Genomic DNA, 20,931 nt, shown 5'->3' on the forward strand with positions numbered 1-20,931 from the left:
TTAAAACGTGTCCTAGGTATTCTGTGGACTTTGCGAAGAATTTACATTTATTGATTTGTATTTTGAGTTTGTATTTTTCAAGGGTATTAAATATTTTTTTAATATTGAGTTCCATTTCCTGAAGGGAAGTGGCGAAAATTAGTATATCATCCAAGTATACTACACATATTTTATTCACATGTTCTCTAAGAACTTCGTTGATCATTCGCTGAAAGGTTGCAGGGGCGTTTTTCAAACCAAAGGGCATACGATTGAATTCGTAGTGTCCTTGGGGAGTAGAAAAGGCAGTTTTATGACGATGATGTTCGCTGATCTCAATTTGATGAAATCCTTTTGCTAGATCAAGGGTTGTGAAATACTGGGCTTTCCCGAGTTTGTCAAATATGGATTCTATATTTGGAATTGGAAATTTGTCATCTATAGTTTCTTCGTTTAGTTTTCTATAGTCAATTACAATTCTCCATTTTTGTTTACCGGAGTTATCTAGTTTTTTTGGAACGACCCATATTGGTGCGTTATAGGGGGAATATGATGGTTTTATAATGTTTTGTTTTAACATGTCGTTAATTTGATTTTCTACCTCTTTTTCATGGGCAGGTTGAAAACGATAGATTCTGGAATAAAGGGGTTTATTGGTTTTAGTGATGATTTCGTGTTTTGTTTGGGTTGTGCAACTAAGGTTTTGTCCTTCTCGATAGAATAGTGACTCATATTCGCTGAGTATTTTCTTGAGGATTATTGCCTCTTCGCTGTTCAATCCTTCAAACAATTGATCACGGGACTGGTTGGTTTCAATGTCGATTTGATAATTTATCTCATCAGGGATCGAATAATTGAATTTTAGTTTTTCACTATTAATTAACATTACACCTTCGCCTACATTAATTTGGGCGTTTAAGGGATGTAAAATGTTTTGACCAATAACGGCTTTGAATTCCTTATTCTGGAAATCCATTACGTGCCATAATATTTTATGGGATTGTGGTAAATTGAATTCCGTGGGCATGTTAGATTTAACTTTGTGTTGTACATTATAGGATCCACCTAATCCGTTTACAGAGATTGGGGTGTCTAGTGAAATTTTTGGGTTTTGTGGAAGACAATTTTTGTCAATACTGGAAATGGATGCACCTGTATCAATTAGTGTTGGTACAATTTGATTATCATGATGATCACGGGACTGGTTGGTTTCAATGTCGATTTGATAATTTATCTCATCAGGGATCGAATAATTGAATTTTAGTTTTTCACTATTAATTAACATTACACCTTCGCCTACATTAATTTGGGCGTTTAAGGGATGTAAAATGTTTTGACCAATAACGGCTTTGAATTCCTTATTCTGGAAATCCATTACGTGCCATAATATTTTATGGGATTGTGGTAAATTGAATTCCGTGGGCATGTTAGATTTAACTTTGTGTTGTACATTATAGGATCCACCTAATCCGTTTACAGAGATTGGGGTGTCTAGTGAAATTTTTGGGTTTTGTGGAAGACAATTTTTGTCAATACTGGAAATGGATGCACCTGTATCAATTAGTGTTGGTACAATTTGATTATCAATATGGAGATTGATTATTGGTAGGTAATTTCCGAGGCAATTACCTGAAAATTTGTATCCATTGGTTCAATTGGATCTGGGTTTGGGTTATTTCGTCTGTATATATTAGAATTGTCTATTTTCATTCTGTTGTTGGAGTTGTAATTTCGGTTGTAATTGCGATTATAGTTTTGATTGTAATTATTATTATTATTATTATTTCGATCACGGTAGTGGTTACTGTTATTATATTGTCTGTTACTGTTATTATTATTGGGTCTGTGATTGTTATATCTGTTTGTTTGACACTTGTTTGAATTTGAATTGAAGTTATTACGGAAGTTATTATTATGATTATTACTGTTATTTTTGTATTTATTATTGTAATTACTGTTGTCAATATTTTGTTCTATTTCGCGCAATAAGTTATAAGCTTGATTAAGCGTTTCGCAATTTCTCGTCTCAATTAAGTATGATTTGAATTCTGGTAAAAGGGATTTGAATTTATTCAGGACCAAATTTTCGTTTCTGATTGGGTTAAATTCGGAATGGGATTCCCTTTGAGGATCTTGTACATATTTAGTATTTATTCTGTTTAATAGTTTATTTAATTTATAATATGTGTCCTCTATATTTCTAGAACTTACTTTATGTATTCGGTTTACAATTGTAGAATATGTTTCGTGAACTCCAAATGTTGATAGAAGAATATTTTTGACGGTGTTCCATGTTGGGTTAGGTAATTTTTGGACTACGTGTCTGGCTTCGCCTTGCAGTTTGTAGAGTATTAGTCTCAAGACGTACGACTGTTGATCACCAGGCTGGACAAGTTGTAGTAAGGATGTGGCTTCCTCAAGCCATGTTGTTAGAGAGTATTCTCTGTTGTTTCCGGTGTATGTGGGAAGTTTTCTCGCTTCCTTGATGAGTTCTCCAAAGTCGAGTGGTAGAGGGATTTGTTCAACCATTTTGTTGTGTTATATTTGTTATTTTGATTTGTATTATTTGATTTGTATTATTTGATTTGTATTATTATTCACTGTGTTCACTGTTTATTATATATATAGTATTTTGTATGCTCCCTTCGCCTGAATTTTCTCCAGACTACTTATGGAGTTTAGCACAATAGGGACTATATATTTTTGTGTTAGCCAGTCGAATTTTCTTCGAGTGGTTGATAGTAGTTCAATTTTCTTGAACTAGTTTTTATTACATTATTCGAATTTTCTCCGAATAATGTGAGTTTTAGTGATAGTTCAATTTTCTTGAACTATTGTTATTAGGTTATTCGAATTTTCTTCGAATAACTGTAGGTTACGAGTCGAAAAGGGGTTTCCTCCCACCTTTTGACGGACGACTGCGCCAGTTACGAATAGCGGGCTTGCGCTATTCAAAACGATAAATTTTAAAAGTCTCTTCCGCGAGACTTATTATTTGAAACGCCACTTTTATTAATTTAAAAGCACTTTATTAAACTTCGAATAACACTAGTATTATACTTAATACTATATCCCGGAACTAAGTATTACTTGACAATAACTCCATTACAAGAACCCGACTCGACTTTACTATAAGGATGGACTAATCACGTCCAAGATACGAAGATTAACAAATCAAAACTAGAACTGTCTAATGTTGGGATGAGTTCTATATTTATAGTGTTCTGGACAAAGGATGCAAAATGCTGATAATGCATTTTGCATATTCTGTAATATGATATTTTAGTTACGCGCTGATCTTCATTTGATCTAGTTTGTTTATAGATCGAATGAAGTCGTCTATCGTTTGAAATGATGAAATAGTGATGACTCATCGTATTGAAGATACGAATTGGATATTGGAAAAGATAAGATGATGAGTCATATGAGATTGAACGGATCGATGTTTACATTAGTTAAGGGATGTTTACATATGAACTTAGGTTAGTGTTTACATTGGTTGAGGATGTTTATATATGTTCTTATATTACTGATGATATGGACTGATGTCATCATCTGGATTATTGGTGAAGGTGACCTTGGGGTTAGGTACAAGTGTACTTGGTGTACTTATGTTAATGGGTGTAAGGTCCTGTGTAACTCGCGTGATGTAATGAGACTACTTAGATGAGCGTGCGCGTGAGTTAAAAAATAGAAATATTAGAGGAAAAATACGACTCCAGTTAAGGGTTAAATGATTGAAGGAGTGGACAATTATGATGTTTTTGAGAAGGTCAAGCTTTTCGACACTATTCTCAAAAAACGCTATAACTCTGTAGGGGTGAAAGATAGAGTGTCCATTCCATGGGCCAATTTTCCTCAAACAAGTGGTACTATCTACCATTGAAATTTTTGTCGTCATAAACGGGGAACCCTGTATATATATTTGTTTCGGAAGAGCTGAATGGAAACTGTCGGTTCACTGTTCCCCTCGCGTCCTGTCTGGGTATTGTGGATCCCGGACCGCATTTAGAATGAAACAGTGATACGCTAGCAAAGAGAAGAGTAGAAACGCTGCTCCCTGAACCAAAACCTTTCTGCCAAACTGAGAAGATATTCACAGCCATGGGAGTGAAGACAGAGACCGATTAGTTGAGGGTAACATACTGAGTGAGTTTACCAGGAATGGAATAGTTCAAGATCAAGATGGTGCTAGAAAGGGCGAAAAGTCAGGGGCTCCTGGCTCAAGAGCAAGCACAAGGGGTACTTCTGACGATTATAATAATAAAAATAATCGCAATTATGCCCGAGGAGCAGAGCGAGGAATAGAGGTCAAAGAAAATTATTTAACTGCTTCATCGATTATGCCAAAGCTTCCACAATACCGGGTTGATCGACATACTACATTTGTATCACATCAATACAAAATAGTTAAAGTTTTTGGCGGCAGTCATGGAAGGGTGGCATACCACCTCTTCAATGTATACGGAGAAGCATTTTTGATGGATATTCATTGAGTCTCCTTTCGTTTTGTATGATTCCAAACCCCCTTTCATGACTACTTAATGATACTAGAGGGTATGGTTTCGGAATCAAGTACAGCTTATGTGCTAAGTGCAAACTGACACTAAGCTCGTACTTAGATGACATCAAGTTGTATACTGGTACTAATGAGCGTTTTGGAAGTTTATTGGGCTTGGTGGATATGTTCAACCGCGATATGCGGATGGAATTTGGTTTAGAAAAGTGTTGAATTCAATTCATCTGCAAAGATCATCACGAGCTGCATGTTGGATATAATATTGGTCACCTTTGCATTCAAGCTATACCCGAAACAGACTTCTACAAGTACCTAGAAATTCTCCATACTGGAGTTGGTGATTTAATGTATGCTCTGCTCTCCGAATTCCTGCGACGTTCGAAATTGATGCTGATATCGCATCTTTCGGGGAACAAAAGTACAACGAAATAAACGCGTGTTCTCTACCCCTTCACTGGCATATGCATTTGTCATATTTCCGGTGGAAGTAGAAATAAATTCTGCCTTAGAATGGAGAGGGTTTAGGCGTGAACTAGGCGGCTTTCGTCTTCAATATGATTCACAACCATATCGTGAATGTGGATCTATGATATATAAGCGAGCGAATAATACCTTAGAACCGCTTTTGATTATAATGTGTTCAGGGAAGAGGTGAGTTAACGTTTGATAAGTTATCTCTGTCCTTTGCGAAACCGCAACTCGCTTCTCGAATCAATTTGAGTTTCATGACCCATTTACTAACATGACTCGGATATTTAGATTTCCGTTAGTAATTATTAATGCAATTCAATGTCACGACTGTATGTAACACATGGGTCATTAAGTTCACACTACCATGTTTTTCGGTAGAATCCACCAGGGGATACGTGTAAAAATTTTATGGCATTCGGTTTAGTATTTCTTGAGATATTGAAGACTAAGTGACGATAGATTTGTGTTCGTTTAAACGATGGAGAAAAACGAATTACCGTTCAGGCAGGAAAGTGGTTGAATAAGTGTTACCCAGAAAACTGCAAGTCGAAGCGACTATTTGCCAATGGTATGCAAACTTTAAAGGTGGTCGAATAATAACCGAAGACGCAGAGCGCCCAAGTCGCTCAATTGAGAAAATTGCCCCCGAAAACATCCAAAAAGTTCTAAAAATTGTTGTCCGTTCGTAGAGTACATTGGTAAGATTAGAGGATTTAGGTACAATTCTGAAAATATCAAAGGGTACTATGTCCGAAATTGTGCAGAATAATTGTGGGTGTCGCATTTGCTAACAGTGGAGTAAAAACAGCAGCGAATTGATAATTCAGAGCCCTGTTTACAGCTGCTTACGTCGGTACATAGCAATGGATGAAACATGGATTCTATTGGTTGACACAATTAAGCAGGAAAAGCCTTACAATGCAAAGAGAAGACTGCTGTTTCACCAGGATAATGCACCGATTCACAAGTCGATGAAAACGATGGGGAAATTGCACGATTTACGATTCGATTTGCTCCAAAACCGCCATATTCACCAAATCCTTCCATTTGTTCGCAGATCTCAAAAGGAAGCTCCAAGGAAAGAGATTCGGCTCCGGCCTATTTTCAGACTGAAGGCACAATATTTATCAGAAAGGCATCGAAAGTTTGGAAAAATGCTGGCATGATTGTATCACTATGGAAAGCAACTATCTGAATAAAGTCGAATTTTGCAAAAAAAAAACGTTTTTATTGATTAGTCGGGGGACCTATTGATCCATGTGTTAATTGATATTTTCTATGTTGCTTAATACTGTCGTCCTATTTGTGTACAGGGTGCGTACGGTATTTAAGGAAAACTTGAAAGTAAAACTAATTAGCTTTTAGTTTGAAATGAATGAATGAAACTTGACGATTTTTTTCACAACATTAACTTATTATATATCGATAAACTCATTCAATAAAATTTCCATTAGTTGCAATAACCTCCTCGATCCGGGTCCGGAAACGATTGCATGCCCGAATCAAATGCTCCTTGTTCAAATTGACCATAATGGTATTAATTGCATCCTTCAGAGAAGAAATAGTGTTATGAGGATGTTTGTTGGTTTCACGCTCAACTACGCCCCATACACAATAATCCAGAGGCTGTTATGTGATTATGGAAATTTTCAGCCATCCAATCTTGTGTCGCCATCGCTTTGTGTGAAGGAGCAGAGTCTTGTTAAAAGATGTATGGGCTGTCACCTCGAACATTATTAATCCACGGTTCCACTATTGTTTCTAGAAACTCGATGTATGCAGCAGAATTCACTCGAAGTCCTTGAGTGAAGAAGTGCGGTGGTATGACATGTCCTTTGTTGCTCAAAGTACCCATAACAGTAGCTGGAAACTTCGTGTGCATGACAACAGGAACCTCTGTACGATCGTAACAATCTGTCATTTCTGCGATTGGCCTTTTGGTTTTGGTCAACAATTTTTCCATCAGAAAAAAACCATAACATCTCTGGCGCTTCAGGGTGTTTAATTTTGTTTAGAAGGCGTTTTGATCAGATAACTCGCTCTCGTTTGCGCAAACCTTAGGATTTATACCGGAGATCTTCTTGGACAAGTCGACGTATAAGACGGTCAGAAACATTAAGCTCCCTCGCAAGGGCCCTCATTGATTTTTAAGGGTCCTCGTCAATGACCATTTGAACTTTTTGAATAAATTCTGCAGATCGGACAGTGTCAGAACGTCACACATGTTTTTTTGCGTTTTGCAACAGATTCTGTATCGCCGCCTGATGCTTCCGATTCACGGCGAACCTTATGAACGAATGAACGGCCGCACTTAAGAAAATTAGAGATTTCTAAATCGGTGTGATTTGCACATATAGCGGCGATAACCGCATGTTTCTTAATTTCTTGAGTTAAGTTTTAGTCCTCCATGTCTTATCTGAAAAAGAGCAAAAAGAAAAATAATGGTTTCGGGAAACGACATATATGTGCAATTGGTACTATATTTCAGACTTTTCATTTCAATTTGATACTAACTTTATTAAGGGATAATACTACCTTGTGTGCGTGAAATCAAGGGTGATTTTTCACTTTTATAGACGAAAAACGAATTAAAATTGTTAGTTATTTTTTTCTTCTTATATGTTTATCTAAGGCGTAAGATAACAAAAAGAAATTTTTATATTATTTTAAAACAAAATGGCTACGCAATGCCTGATTCAATGAAGCTCCTTTTTTTGAATGGCCTCCATGGGCAAAAATTTGCCGGTCGTAATTTTTTATCTAGAGCAGAAAATCAAAAACCTAGTGAAGTACGTTGAATTTCTTGATCTAAAATCGGTCATCAGAAAGTTGAATTTTCGTCAATCGAGGAAATCTCTACGTGCTTCACTAGAAAATATTATAAAGCTGCAGTTAAAATGTGGAGCAGACCGGTTGCAAATTGGAGACGCTAGATTTGAGTCCAATTCGAACAACGTGGTTTCGAGAGAAACACTTTTAAAATTTTATTCTACCTGTAATCTAATCTGATGCCTCGGCCATACCACTATATTTGGCATTGCTGGACCATGTTCGTAATTACTTCCATCTTCCTTGATTGCCTTTCATTCCAAGCATGAACTCTCTCCCTTGGGATATAAATCAATTCGGGGCCAATCGTTCTTAGAAATGTTATGATAAAGTTTATTTAAGGTTTGTGTGAAACAAAACCTTATTAAAATCGATTCAATGTCTGTCTGTCTGTCTGTCACGTCCACTTTTTTCGAAAATGGCTGAAGCTATTATGATGAAATTCGGTAGGAATGTGTGGCTTGTGAATTTTTTAACGTATAGCCAGTGGCACTTTTGTGTGTTGACTTTAAGAAAGGGAGCTTACATGCGGAAAGGGGAGGATAATTTTTTATGGGCATGTGGTATATCAAATGAAAGAGCTCGATTAGTTCTTAAAAAGTGAAACAAATGTCGTTCTATGAACCTATCCAAACGAAAAAGCTGAAAAAAATCCCAAGAGTGCATCTATCTGCTCAAAAAAAGTTAGGTATATTCCCATATTTCAGAAATTTTCCCTAAAACCCATCCTTAAAGTACACATTAGTATAAGGGATAATATTTTTGAAAGGGTTTAATATGATCCAACCATTATTAAAAAAGTTATGAACCTTCAAAGCTTTACATTTCTCGTAACTTTTTTACATTCTAAGTCGTGTATGGCGTTATAATATAAATTGAACGCCGGCGTCTATAGGGACATTCTAGTTTTCCTTTTTAAGGTTCTGCGTGAAACAAGACCTAAAATCGGTTTACTGTCTGTCTGTTTGTCACACATATTATCTCAGAAACGATGATTCCTATTGATACGAAATTTGGTAGAAAGGTGGGACCTGGGAATCCTATTGGATGCGTGGAGTAACATAGTTCCACGTCCAGTTTAAAGGAGGTCCTCATACATGCAAACTGGGGTTGTATATTTTTTATTAACCGAGTATAGTCATGTGGGATATAAAATCAAAGATCTCGGTTAGTACTTTCCGAAACCGGCAGAAATTATTGGAGTCCAACTTACAGGGCCGTAATTTCTCCCAAATCTATTGATAAGTGAAGGGTGTGAATCTTTCTTTGCGAGATGTGCTGATCGATTTATTAGAAAATGTGTTACTTAACAAAAGCAACATAATGTGGTTTCATCAGGATAGGGCGCCTCCACACAATTTCATGGATGTTACATATTTCCTTAACCAAAAACATCATGAACGGTGGAGAAACCGTTATAGGCCAGTACGATGTCCTGTAAAATCATCCGACTTATATCCACTGGGCGGCGCGATGGTTGAGGGTGCACAGCGTCAGCCTCTCAATCTCGTTGCTCTGGTTTCGAAACCCAGTAGTCATGGATGGCTGTGTTCGTCCTGTGTTTGGCTCGCTACTGTTAGCTGAGCACTTGCACAGCATTAAGTATGATGATAATAAAACTGAAGCACAGTCTCATTGGAAAATGAGAAAAAAACAATAACAACAAATAGACTGTAGATGCCGTATACTCCATTAAGGAGTGAACAGGAAATACTACTACCAAGGCTCGTGGCGATCGGTTGAACGGTATAGAAATTGATCCATTGTAGCACCATATAGTGGTGAGTTACATTAATGGATATAGCGTAAAAACCTTCTCCATTAAAAAATACATACAGCGTCGGAATCTATAAATCTCAAACGGGTATATATGTATAGATGTTGCGTCATTGTACTCTTTAAATGAACTGACTTTCCGGTAGATAATTATAATAGGTTTGAGTTAGGAGGTGGTTTGTTAGTTAGAGTTTAAATAAAATAAAACGGGTTGAGCAGATTATTTCCCACATTGGCTAAAAATTTGGTGAGGAAACAAATACCGTGTTTCTTTCTCTTCTGAGGAGGTAAAACACTGAAGGGACAATTAATTCCCGAAATACGGTAATAGTAATATAGGTTTTAATACGGAGTAGCATTCTGGGAAGTTTGGTGCAAATCCTACCAATATTAATAGGGTTATAGTAGGTCAAAGTTGCGTCTTTTTCGTCAAATTATTACTCCATAAGCAATAGATGACAATGACAATAACACATCGAATTGAATATCGGGTATACTCAACGTATATACACTATGAGTGATATATAAATGGAACCATCGTGTGCCCAAATACGTATTCTTGCATAACAAATAAACAAAAGCTTTCACACCTCAAGGGCCGAGCTTCCGGTATGCGACTTTTTTTTTGAATTTGGTTTTTCCTTGGAAGGCCATTGGTTCACATTTGCTGGCATTGAGGAGCAGTTTCCGCTTTTGGAAGTAATCCTGTAAACTGGAAATAGATTGATTGAGATTTCTCTCCAGGGTATTTATGCTACGTGAAAATGAATACAGGATGTAATTGCCATCAGCGTATTGGAGTAGAATGGCAGTGTTGGATGATGGGTGGAAATTACTGGTACAAGATCAGCGATGAAAATTGAGAAAAGGAAAGCAGAGAAGACGGGTCCTTCATCTTGCAGGAGGTTAGTATGAATTGACCACGGTACCATCGAGGAGAATAGAAGCTTTTCTATTCTTCACATTGCTCAAAAGGTAGTTATATATTTGCAGATGAAAGTGAAAGATATTAGACATTTGTAGATGAGTCCTTCGTGCCAAACAGAGTCGAAGCTTCAGGGTCTAGTATGGTTACGATAAAGGGGATATTTTTATTCATCTTTGAATTGAGTGGCATGTTCAAGAAGAGAAGAAGAATTTCATAGAGGATTTTTTTATTAAGATTTTTGATATGCAGTTCAATTGCGATGTAGTCCGGTAGTTGCTTTAAGAGGATGAGATTTGGTTGGATTATATACGACAAATGGGATGAAGAAGACAGAAATATCATTTGTGGGACTGGAGAGTTGGATCGTCGTTTTGTGTGCTTCTAGGATGTGATTGACAAAAAGATTAGCCATTTCTTTAGTGGCATTCTGTTAGCATGTATGTTGTCAGGAACTCTTGACTTTACAAAACGTGGACATTTTTCAGGTAGTTCTCGGTAGGTATTCTTGTTGAGAGAGATAGAATATTTGGTGGCGTAGTCATCGGTGTATTAGTTGGAAATTGATTGTTTATTGGCAGGGATTAATTTGGACTCGTAAAGAGTCGAAACGTGGAGTTTACCTGTTGCCGTGTAGGTTTTAGTAGTATTTGTCTCAAGCGCAGAATGTGTTGCATTCACTTATGTTTTGAAAACCGGTAACAGCAGGTTTTATTCTTTGACTGACTAGGAAACGGAGGGCGCTCACTTTTACTTTTCTCCGTGTGTCCGATCGATTACTAGGTGGAGGTGGAGTTAGGATTTGGTAACAGAGCTGTTGCCGACGTTTCTCAAGTTTTGGGCTTCATCGTTAGTATCAATCCTCGCTTTCTCCTGAGATCTATACTACTGTTTCAACGACTACCTGCCATTGCTTGAATGTAATGCAAAATTTAAATTACTCTGATTTATTGGAAAATACAAAAATTTTCTAATTTATATGAAATATACATTCCGCCTCGTTTATCAAGGAAATTATCAATTTGCAATCTAATTTAAAAACGAAATAGAAAAGTCATGTTCTATAAGAGCACTTGCTGAATCATTAATCACAAAAAAAAAAAATATTTAATGTCTTCAAATTTTGGATGCATTGTACTTCTATTATTTGTTACCATTCCTGTGATTACCGCGTCAGTATCAAGTAGAAGAAATGGATTCATTATATATCCAAGAAGTATCTTTCGAACAAAGTATACTATAATTACGAAAAAGTATAGCTTGCAATAGGAGTTTGATCCATAGCACATGGTCGTACATCTCATTCTAGAGTAATATGCCAACAACTCCCTTCCTCCCCTCCCCTCCCGTTGGTGAAAGGAATTCCCTGACTTGAAGGCTCCCAAAGCCTTAGTTAGTTAATTACTTCGTTGTTAGTTAATTACTTTGTTGATGGCATCTACGATTACTTTGTTGATGGTATCTACTACATATTGTTGCTTCGGCATGCCATCTGTTTTCTCTACACCCTGTCGCATACAATCCGCTCGGGCAGGTCCTTCTATTGTCTAGTAAACAAAGGAGGCTAAATGAATCCAGCTTCTCGACTGATTTGACATTCTTTAGAAGCAGCACCAACGTGTGCTTTTTTCACTGACTCTCGAGATACCCTCTTCCAGGTAAGTTTTTAAAGCGGAAATAAAACATTCCATGATTGCGTTGTATGTCATCAGCCTTTCTGTGGAAAAAAAGTGATAAGTCAATCTGGGCACTTATCTGCGAAGCATTGTCTTCTTTCAGCTTAACCATTAATGCGGTAGCAGGCTCCTCGCCACGGGTCACCTTTTTCCTTAACTTCATTTTCTCTCATTTAAGTTAAACAATGTTTACTTTTCAAATCACTCACTAATCCTTCAACATAAATTTCAGTTCATCAATCAATATGTTGCCGCAACAGTACTGTCTACGATGGAGGTACCATCACAGCAACTTGCAAACAATGTTTTCACAACTCCTTGATAGAGGTTGTTTCTGCGATGTGACCTTAGCATGTGAAGGGCAAATTATCCGCGCCCACCGAGTTGTTCTGTGCGCTTGTAGTACCTACTTTGACTCGATGCTCACAAACTACTCTATTGAAAAGGATACCATCATTATAATGAAAGATGCCAAATTCTCAGACGTGAAATACTTAATTGAATTCATGTACAAAGGGGAGATTAATGTAGAACATGTGAGTATCACATAATTCCTAGTGCGGCGTGTTATTTTACTTCTGTTTGTATTAGGAAAACTTGGCATCTCTTTTGAAAACAGCAGAGGAGTTGAAAATCAAGGGACTTGCGGAGGTGTCATGGCGTGAGGATGATGGGGAACCGCCCATTCCCGAAACTGAACATAACATTCCAGAGAGAATTGAGCAGACTCCAACCATAAATGAGGAAATTGTGATGCCACGAATGCCAGTATTAACACCAATACCCTCGCCAAACAATGCGGACTCGCATGCGGTTGGTGTCAATCCAAAACGAAAACGAGGTAGACCACCTTTAGATGAGGAATACGATGTTTACAGCACGTAAGTATGACGATTTTCTCAAATGAATGAAATATTAAATCTTAATATTTTGTATACTCGTAGACCGCAGTTGCCACAAATAGTTGAAAACGCAACAACGCCATCTACCCAAGCAAATGACAATGTAAACGCGTTGGATTCAACTCAATCACCTTCTATGGATGAATCGTCGCAATGTGAACCAAGTGTCTCAATACATACGGACAGCAGGGACAAACCTGAGGATTGGATCAAAGACGAATTAGATGCCGACATGGATTCCCCGTCAGATGATATCAAAGAAGAGGAAGACAGTCCGGACGAACATGGTTCAACATCGAATTTCCTTTTAACCCCTCAAGAGCAAGAAGAATGGAGAGACGTTGTAAAAATGGATACATATTTAGCAAAAGGACGAAGACCTCAATTTTGGGAGGAACCATTCACGAAACGAGTAAGTGCGCCTTATAATGTAGAGTGGTTTTGGGTGTCTGAAGTACGAGAATAAGCATTCGTTTAGAGTCTACTTTCTTTAAGAAATATATTTACTTTATCCTTTTCCGTTTATTATATCCAACAGGTTATGGAAGCAATTAAAACAAAAGAATTGGAAATGAAGAAAGCTGCACAACTACTAGGAGTGTCATACGGTACATTGTACGGGCGATATCGTGAAACCTATGGTTGCCTCAAACATCCATACAGGTAATTATTCTCACTGTAATGATGCTTTTATGTTTTTTATTTCATTTTTAAAGATTGGTCAGTTTTTTCTTGTAGAACATTATTACAATATCGAGGTGTTTTGTCAGAAAAGGGGAAAATGCGAACAAAAGTAGGTACGTTCCCAAAAATTAAGTGTAACTATGATATTGGCATTTTTCATAACTAATCATCGATTTAAGAATGCAAGTCCGAGGGTTTTAGTTGTGTTGGGAATCGATTTTAAATGGGGAGTTGGTCGGATTTGGTTAATTAATTTTACATATTCATTTAACATTGTTTTTTTGAACATGCTTATTTGCTTTCGCTGAACATAAAAACGAATGATAATCGAAACATTCAGTGGTTAAAATTCTTTAAGTGAGTTGTTATACTTCAAACACGGTTGTGTTTTTACTATATTCTTCAATTAACATCAGAGCTTCTGTAGTAGCTTACCTTCTTTCTAGACAAAACGTTATGAGAATTTAAATGTTTGAAGGGGAAAATCTATTCATATTTGTTATATTCATTGTTGGAGTAGCTCCAACTGGAGTTTGTAAAACGGGATATTATATTCAGATCGGAACCTGGTCAACAGGAATCAATCGCTGTTCCTCTCTTGGGGCTCTTAATTTGTTCAAATTAATCTTCACTACAATATTCCCTGCTTTTCTAATTCTAAAGTTTTTGGCAAAGGTTCAACTCAGGTTCATCCAGATAAGTACTTAATTTGAAATTTGTTTGCTATGAAGATCCATACTTATCTGTTTGAATGTACTGGTTTTACAATTATGTAAGAGCAAGCAACGAAATGGCGAGATCCGCAAGTATGTACAGAGCAAGGAAGATCGAAAAGCGATAGTTTCCTAGATGCCCAGCTTACCTTTGACAAATGGAATATTTCACCAATTCTGTATTTTAGAAATCAATCTTCTTCTCCAAATGTTTGTCCGTAGATATTGCTAACCTCACTCGAAAAAAACAATTAGTGTCATCCCTGAGCTCCCAGAATCACAATATTCGATTGATCGCTTATCAATCGAAGTGTAATTTTATTGTACATGAAGACTAATTTTAAAATTTATGGATTTTTAAAGAAGTTCACACTGGAGTTGTTAGCTAATCCTGCAAATGAGAAGATATGATCTTGATAAAAAGCAATCTTTCGTGCCCAATATTGATTGATCATCCTTGCTTCTTGCAAGATGGCATGGTTCATTTAACCCCTTCACGTCCTCTACAGCATGAAAACCCCAGGGGGACTCAGGTTCCCACTGAAGACGTCTTATGCTTAATTTCACCGGAATGTTTCCTCTGCGTAGGGCCAGCCCCTGTTCACGCTGTGAAAAGCCCACTCGCGATCGATGAACAGCGAATGGAGTAGTGATCTAAACTCTGCATATTGCTCCATAATGCTCCGAAGACTGTTAAATTAATATTTCCGGTCACTGTTCTTTCTTTCCTCTTTTGTCGGTGCCCCAACTTCTCCACCGGACTTCCGGGGCTGCTCGCGTATTCCTTAACGTAGGTCAGAAAGGCACCACGATCGAGAGGGAAACTGTGAAACATACCTCAGCGGCTGTTGTCCGCGCTTGATGTCGGGCCCGACATTCCTCAAACGTTATCGCTTCAAACGAAGTGACCACTCTGACTAGATTGCTGGTTTCAGGGTCCTCCTTCGGTACGTCTGAGGTTGGTCGGGGTGAAGTAGGTAGTACACCGTTCGCCAACCTGTGGGAAAATAAAACAAATTATCCTACGACCTGGAAGTGACCACAGCCACTCCGATTTCTTAATTGAGGTAAGCAATTACCTTGGATAGTACTTTGGAATACATCATCTTGGGTCCGGCAATAGTTTCCACAATATAAAGTAGTCTTTTAAGATAGCTAAGATATGAAGCATCAACAAATGATCTTCACAACCACCTGAAGAACGTTATCATTAACACGGCCCAAAGATACTTGGCCCCAGCCACGAAAAAAGTCGGAACGGCTGGTTTGACGATGAATGTAAGCTAGCTACGGAAGGGAAGAATGCCGCATTCTCAAAGAACGCGGGCACGCGCAGAGACTTATCACGAACTCCGTCGAGCGGAGAAATGACTTCACAGACGAAAAAAAGAAGCCTGGGAGAACCAACAAGTCTGTGAACTACAAAAGTAAAAGGAGAAACCGTACCAGGCGCGGAAGTTTTACCAATAAGTCAGCAGGATGAAGCCTTATACACATCGATGCTCATCCTGCCGAGACAAAGAGGGAAATCTGATTTCCGACGGAATGGGCATATTGGAGCGATGGGTCAAGTACTTTGATGGGCTACTGAACAACCAGAACATCGGCAAGTTGGAGGTCCCGCCAACTGAAGACGGCGGACAAATACTGCCACCAACAAGTATAGGAGAAACAGTCCGTACAATTCATCGACTGAAAAATTATAAGTCGCCAGGAGCCGAAAGAATTACAGCCGAATTGATTAAATATGGAGGCGACCAGTTACACCAAGTGGTTCATTAACTTGTATTCAAGGTATGGGACAGCGAATCAATGGCTGACGATTGACAACGAGGCATTGTCTGTCTCATACATAAAAAAGGAGATATCACACAATGCAGCAATTATAGAAGCATCACGTTGCTAAGTACCATCTATAAGATATTCTCCGCTATCTTGCTAGGCCGGATAACCCCATACGTCCAGAACATCATTGGCCCATACCAAAGAGGCTTCACTCCAGGCAAATCAGCAACAGATCAGATTTTCTCTCTGCGGCAAGCGATGGACAATAGTTGCACCATCTATTCATCGAATTTAAAGCCGCCTATGATAGCATAGCCAGGGTAAAACTGTACACGGCCATGAGAGATTTCGGTACCCCAACGAAATTGATAAGACTGACTAGGCTAACCCTGACCAATGTACAACGCCAGATAAAAGCAGTAGGGTCACTCTCAAGACCATTCGACATCAACAACGGTCAGACGCACTGGTCAGACGGGAAGACTAAGAATAGGCGAATACAACTTTGAGACCGTTGATAATTTCTCCTATCTAGTGTCGAAAATCACAACCGATAACAGCAGCCTATTTCAGCCTATACAAAAACTGTTTCGCTCGAAACGTCTGATCATAGGAGCAAAGCTCAAAAAATTACGAACTCTTGGCCTCGTTGGTAAGAAGAATTCTCTGATTTAGGAGGTGTTTTCTGGATGGGCGTAATAAGAGAGGCGCTGATATCGGCCTCGAAAGGGTCCACCATCTGATGCTCGCTTACGTTCGCTTGAGTGTTACGTCCGCTACTTTTCGCAGAGTTGGAGAGCTGTGAACCCCTAAGTTCAACATTAGCCGGTTATACGACCCAGTGGTCGCTCGACAGTGTGAGAACTATCTTGTTTGCTATCTACTGAGTAACGCGCCTGAGACTATCGATGAGCATTGGGCCGCCATCAAAAATGCATTTTTCTCTGCCGCTGCACAGGTCGCCAACTACGTCCCGAAGCGAGCGATGAACGGAATGAATTGAAGGTTCTACTGACCGCTGTGAGTGATGGCGGGTATAACGCGGTCGAACTCCCTATACCAAGGGAGAGTTCAGTGTAGTGTACGCCGTGAGAGAATTTGTCATTGCGCGGGTCAGGGAAGTCGAAGATACCGCAAATCGCAATGATTTCAGAACTGTATACCGCATTACGAAGGTGCTTGCATGTGGTTGCAAATCTTTCGAAGGACGTTAACGGTCGACTTCTCATCTATGATTATAAACAACTGAAGAGGTGGAAAAAACACTTCACCATCAATGCGCAAGGCGCTGTCCTTGACGGTCTCTCCACAGAGTTATTCCTCGCTGCGCCGGTAATTACTGCAGATCTGCTACTTCCCTTCGTACGGAAATCTTGGGAATCCGAGACCTTTCCCAGAGAGTAGAAGTAGGGGATGATGGTTAAGAAGCCCAAAAAAAACACCCGTTTTGAGTGTGACAATTGGAGGGGTATCTGCGTAATCCCTGACGTCGCAAAGATAATAGCTAAAATAACCCTGAAACGTATCAATGAACATCTCGAAAGCTTAATCGAGAAAGCGCAAACTCCTCTCCGCTCGTGATCTTTCTGGATCGACCACATCAACACCCTAAGGATCAATTTTGAAACAGTGCGCGGAATTTAAATCTTCGTTGCACTTCTTTTTCATCGATTTCGCGAAATCTTTCGATATCCTGAACAGGGAGTCTATCTGGAGTGTTCTACGTAGGAGTGGCATTCCAGAGAAACTAATAGCTATTATCAGGGCAATATGTAATGGTGCAAAATGTCACGTGCTGCACCAAGGTAAAATCTAGGAGGAGTTTGGGGTCCGCCAGGGTGTGATAAGAGGACGGAAGTGGCAGTAGTTAGTCATACATTAGGGGGGCGACAATTGCATTGTGGGCTATGCCATGCAGTGGAATCTACTCTCCCAAGATAGCCGACGAGTGGGTCGCCCCAAAGGGCACTTGACGCAGAACAGCAGAGGGGGGAGTGCGAGCATGTCGGGAAGCCGTGGGGGAATCTGAGGCGCATTTCAGGTAACCCCGAGCGATGGCACGTAGGTGTGGTTGACGCGCTGTACCCCACCAAAGGGTAAAACGCAACCATATAAGATAAAAGTGATCTATTTTCCAAGGAAACATTTATTACGGTATAGACAGAGAAGTGATTAAACTTTTAATTCAAAACTCGTGTGTATATTCAAGAGAGTTGATTTTTGCACATAAGTAGTATTTCATCAACGTTATCCATGTCTCGGATAAGGGCGGACGTATTAATTACGATTTTCCACTATTGTACTAAAATACGAAATGGTTTTCGGAATGCTCGCTTGTTCCAACTACAGCGACAGTTCCAGCGCTACAAACCAGACATCCTGGGGCTAAGTGTGGTTAGATGGTCGGATTCTTTTTCCACCAGTAACATTGTACTTCGGAAAGCCTGACGGAAGCAAGCATGAATCTGGTGTAGAACTATACTTATGGCAACAAGGCACGCCCTCATTACGTTGGAGTCGTTTCGACTAAGTTAAAATACTATGTAGCTGTGAGATTTGAGTTCAGAATGAGGAACATTACAATACTACAGTGTTACACAGCAAGGTAGGCTTACGATGCGGAGGGGAGGAGCAACTGATTGCAGAGAGTCCAGAAACAACTTCCTGATCGGTGGTGCGTTCTGATAACAGTTTACTTCCACATTTGATGGGGAAAACCGTTTTGTCGACCGCAACGATAACGGCCTATACTGACGATATCGACATCATAGGAAGAACGACCCGAGAAGTACAAACTGGCTTCATCCACCCAGATCGAGCAGGCGGCGTTAGATCTTGGGCTGCACATCAATGAATGCAAGACGAAGTACATGGCGGCAACGTCAGCACCAAAAACCAAAGAGCGAACAACATCGAATCGCACTGCTCAAACGAAAACAATAAAGATAGGAGACTACAACTTTGAGACCGTTGAAAATTTCTCCTATTTAGGGTCGAAAATCACAACCGATAACAGCTATGACGATGAATTGCGCACACGGTTGTTGGCTGCCAACAGAGTCTATTTCAGCCTATACAAAAACTGTTTCGCTCGAAACGTCTCACCATAGGGTTAAAGCTCTTACTGTACCATACAATGATCTTGCCAGTTCTTATGTATTCTTCAGAAACCTGGGTTCTTAGCGAAAAAAATTGCCAACTCTTGGACGCGTTCGAATTAAGAATCCTCCGAAGAATTTTTGACCCCCTACATGAGGATGGACGATTCCGTAGCCTACATAACGACGAAATCTATGAGCGATACCATGACCGTCAGGTTGTGGGTCAAATCCGACTCAATAGGTTACGGTGGGCGGGTTACTTAATCCGTATGAATGAGGATGATCCAACCCGGAAAGTCTGTAAGGGCAATGTCTGTGGTAGAAAAAAAAGACGAGGCAGACCCTGCCTGAGATGGAGCGATGGCGTAGGTCAGGACGACAAACAGCTTTTAGGGATATCGTATTGGTGGACCTCGGCGCAAAACCGAGATATCTGGAGTGCCTTATTAAGGCAGGCCTAGACCGGATACCGGTTATTGCGCCGTCGACGATGATGATGAACGATAACGGCGACTGGCTTGTGGATTTCTGCAGCTTCCATCGTCTCGTCATTCTTGGTACACTGTTTGAGTACCCAATCTGCCTCAAAGTCAGTTGAATTTCAACTGCAGTATATTAAACATTTTTTTTTATGTGAGGATCACCACCTGATGGTCGTTTGCATGTTGTGTCCGCGACTTTTCGCAGGGATGCAGATCCCCCAGGTTCAAAATCAGTCGCCTATATGATCGACAGTGGGAAAACTATCTTGCTGATGCCGATCGATTGTCAGATGAAAAATATTAATGAGTACCATGACATTTTATATTATGCTGGCAGAGATATAGAAGCCGTTACAAATTATAACGAATACAGAAATGTATACGAGCTCACGCGCCCGGATGGCTCAAGTGGTTAGAGCCTTGGGTTGTCGTAGTAGAAGGTCTCGACTCAAATCTCACTGGTGGCAGAGGGATTTCTTATCGTGACTGGATGTCGGATATCAGTCGACTCAGCTGTGAATGTGTACCTGAGTCAAATCAGGGTAATAATCTCACTGCCTCCTACAATGTACTATAGTGTACCATTACGGTCTTGAATGAAATGCTCTAACACATCTCAAGGTCCCGATTCAACATGAATTGTTAAAGAGCGTCAACGATTGTTTATTATACGAGCTCACGAAAAACTTACAGGTGGCCGGAAATGTGAAACGTTGACCTTTTGCGTCTGTCCACAAAAGTTCTCCTTTTAGCTGTGCACCAAGTATGAATTAGAGAACAAAAAGACTGGGAGAACCAACGGGTCTGTGATGTGAAGAATTATGTACAGGGATCAATCGCTCTGCGCGTGGAAGTTTTTCAGTACGATGAAGCCATACACAGATTGATTCTCATCATTCCGAATTTGATTTCCGAGTGTATGGACCTATAAGAGCGAAGGCTTGAGTATTTTAATGAATTACTCAATAACCAGAATATCGGCGAGTTGGAGGTTGCGACAGTTGAATACGACCGACAAATTAAACGAACATGGAAAAAACGGTCCGTGCAATTCTTAAGACTTAAAAATTATAAGTCACCAGGGGCCTA

General features: G+C 39.4%; 1 protein-coding gene across 5 annotated transcripts in view; it reads left to right on the forward strand.

Moving 5' to 3' along the window:
- Positions 1-20,931, forward strand: part of LOC119657780 (protein tramtrack, beta isoform) — a 100,748-nt gene that overhangs the window by 78,149 nt on the left and 1,668 nt on the right. Inside the window, exons 3-7 of one of the 5 annotated variants that reach the window (XR_005250172.1) lie at positions 12,408-12,711; positions 12,767-13,056; positions 13,120-13,489; positions 13,616-13,740; positions 13,803-13,874. Coding sequence is in view for 4 of the 5 variants with exons in the window: in XM_038064851.1 (XP_037920779.1) it covers positions 12,421-12,711; positions 12,767-13,056; positions 13,120-13,489; positions 13,616-13,740; positions 13,816-13,874 (1,135 nt within the window). In the remaining variant the exon portion in view is untranslated. Of the gene's footprint in view, positions 1-12,407; positions 12,712-12,766; positions 13,057-13,119; positions 13,490-13,615; positions 13,741-13,793; positions 13,875-20,931 lie in introns of those variants that run through there. The other 4 variants (XM_038064851.1, XM_038064852.1, XM_038064854.1 and 1 more) reach the window with 4 other exon arrangements.

Source organism: Hermetia illucens, chromosome 5 (assembly GCF_905115235.1).
Source record: "Hermetia illucens chromosome 5, iHerIll2.2.curated.20191125, whole genome shotgun sequence".
In the NCBI taxonomy this organism is placed as follows: Eukaryota; Metazoa; Arthropoda; class Insecta; order Diptera; family Stratiomyidae; genus Hermetia; species Hermetia illucens.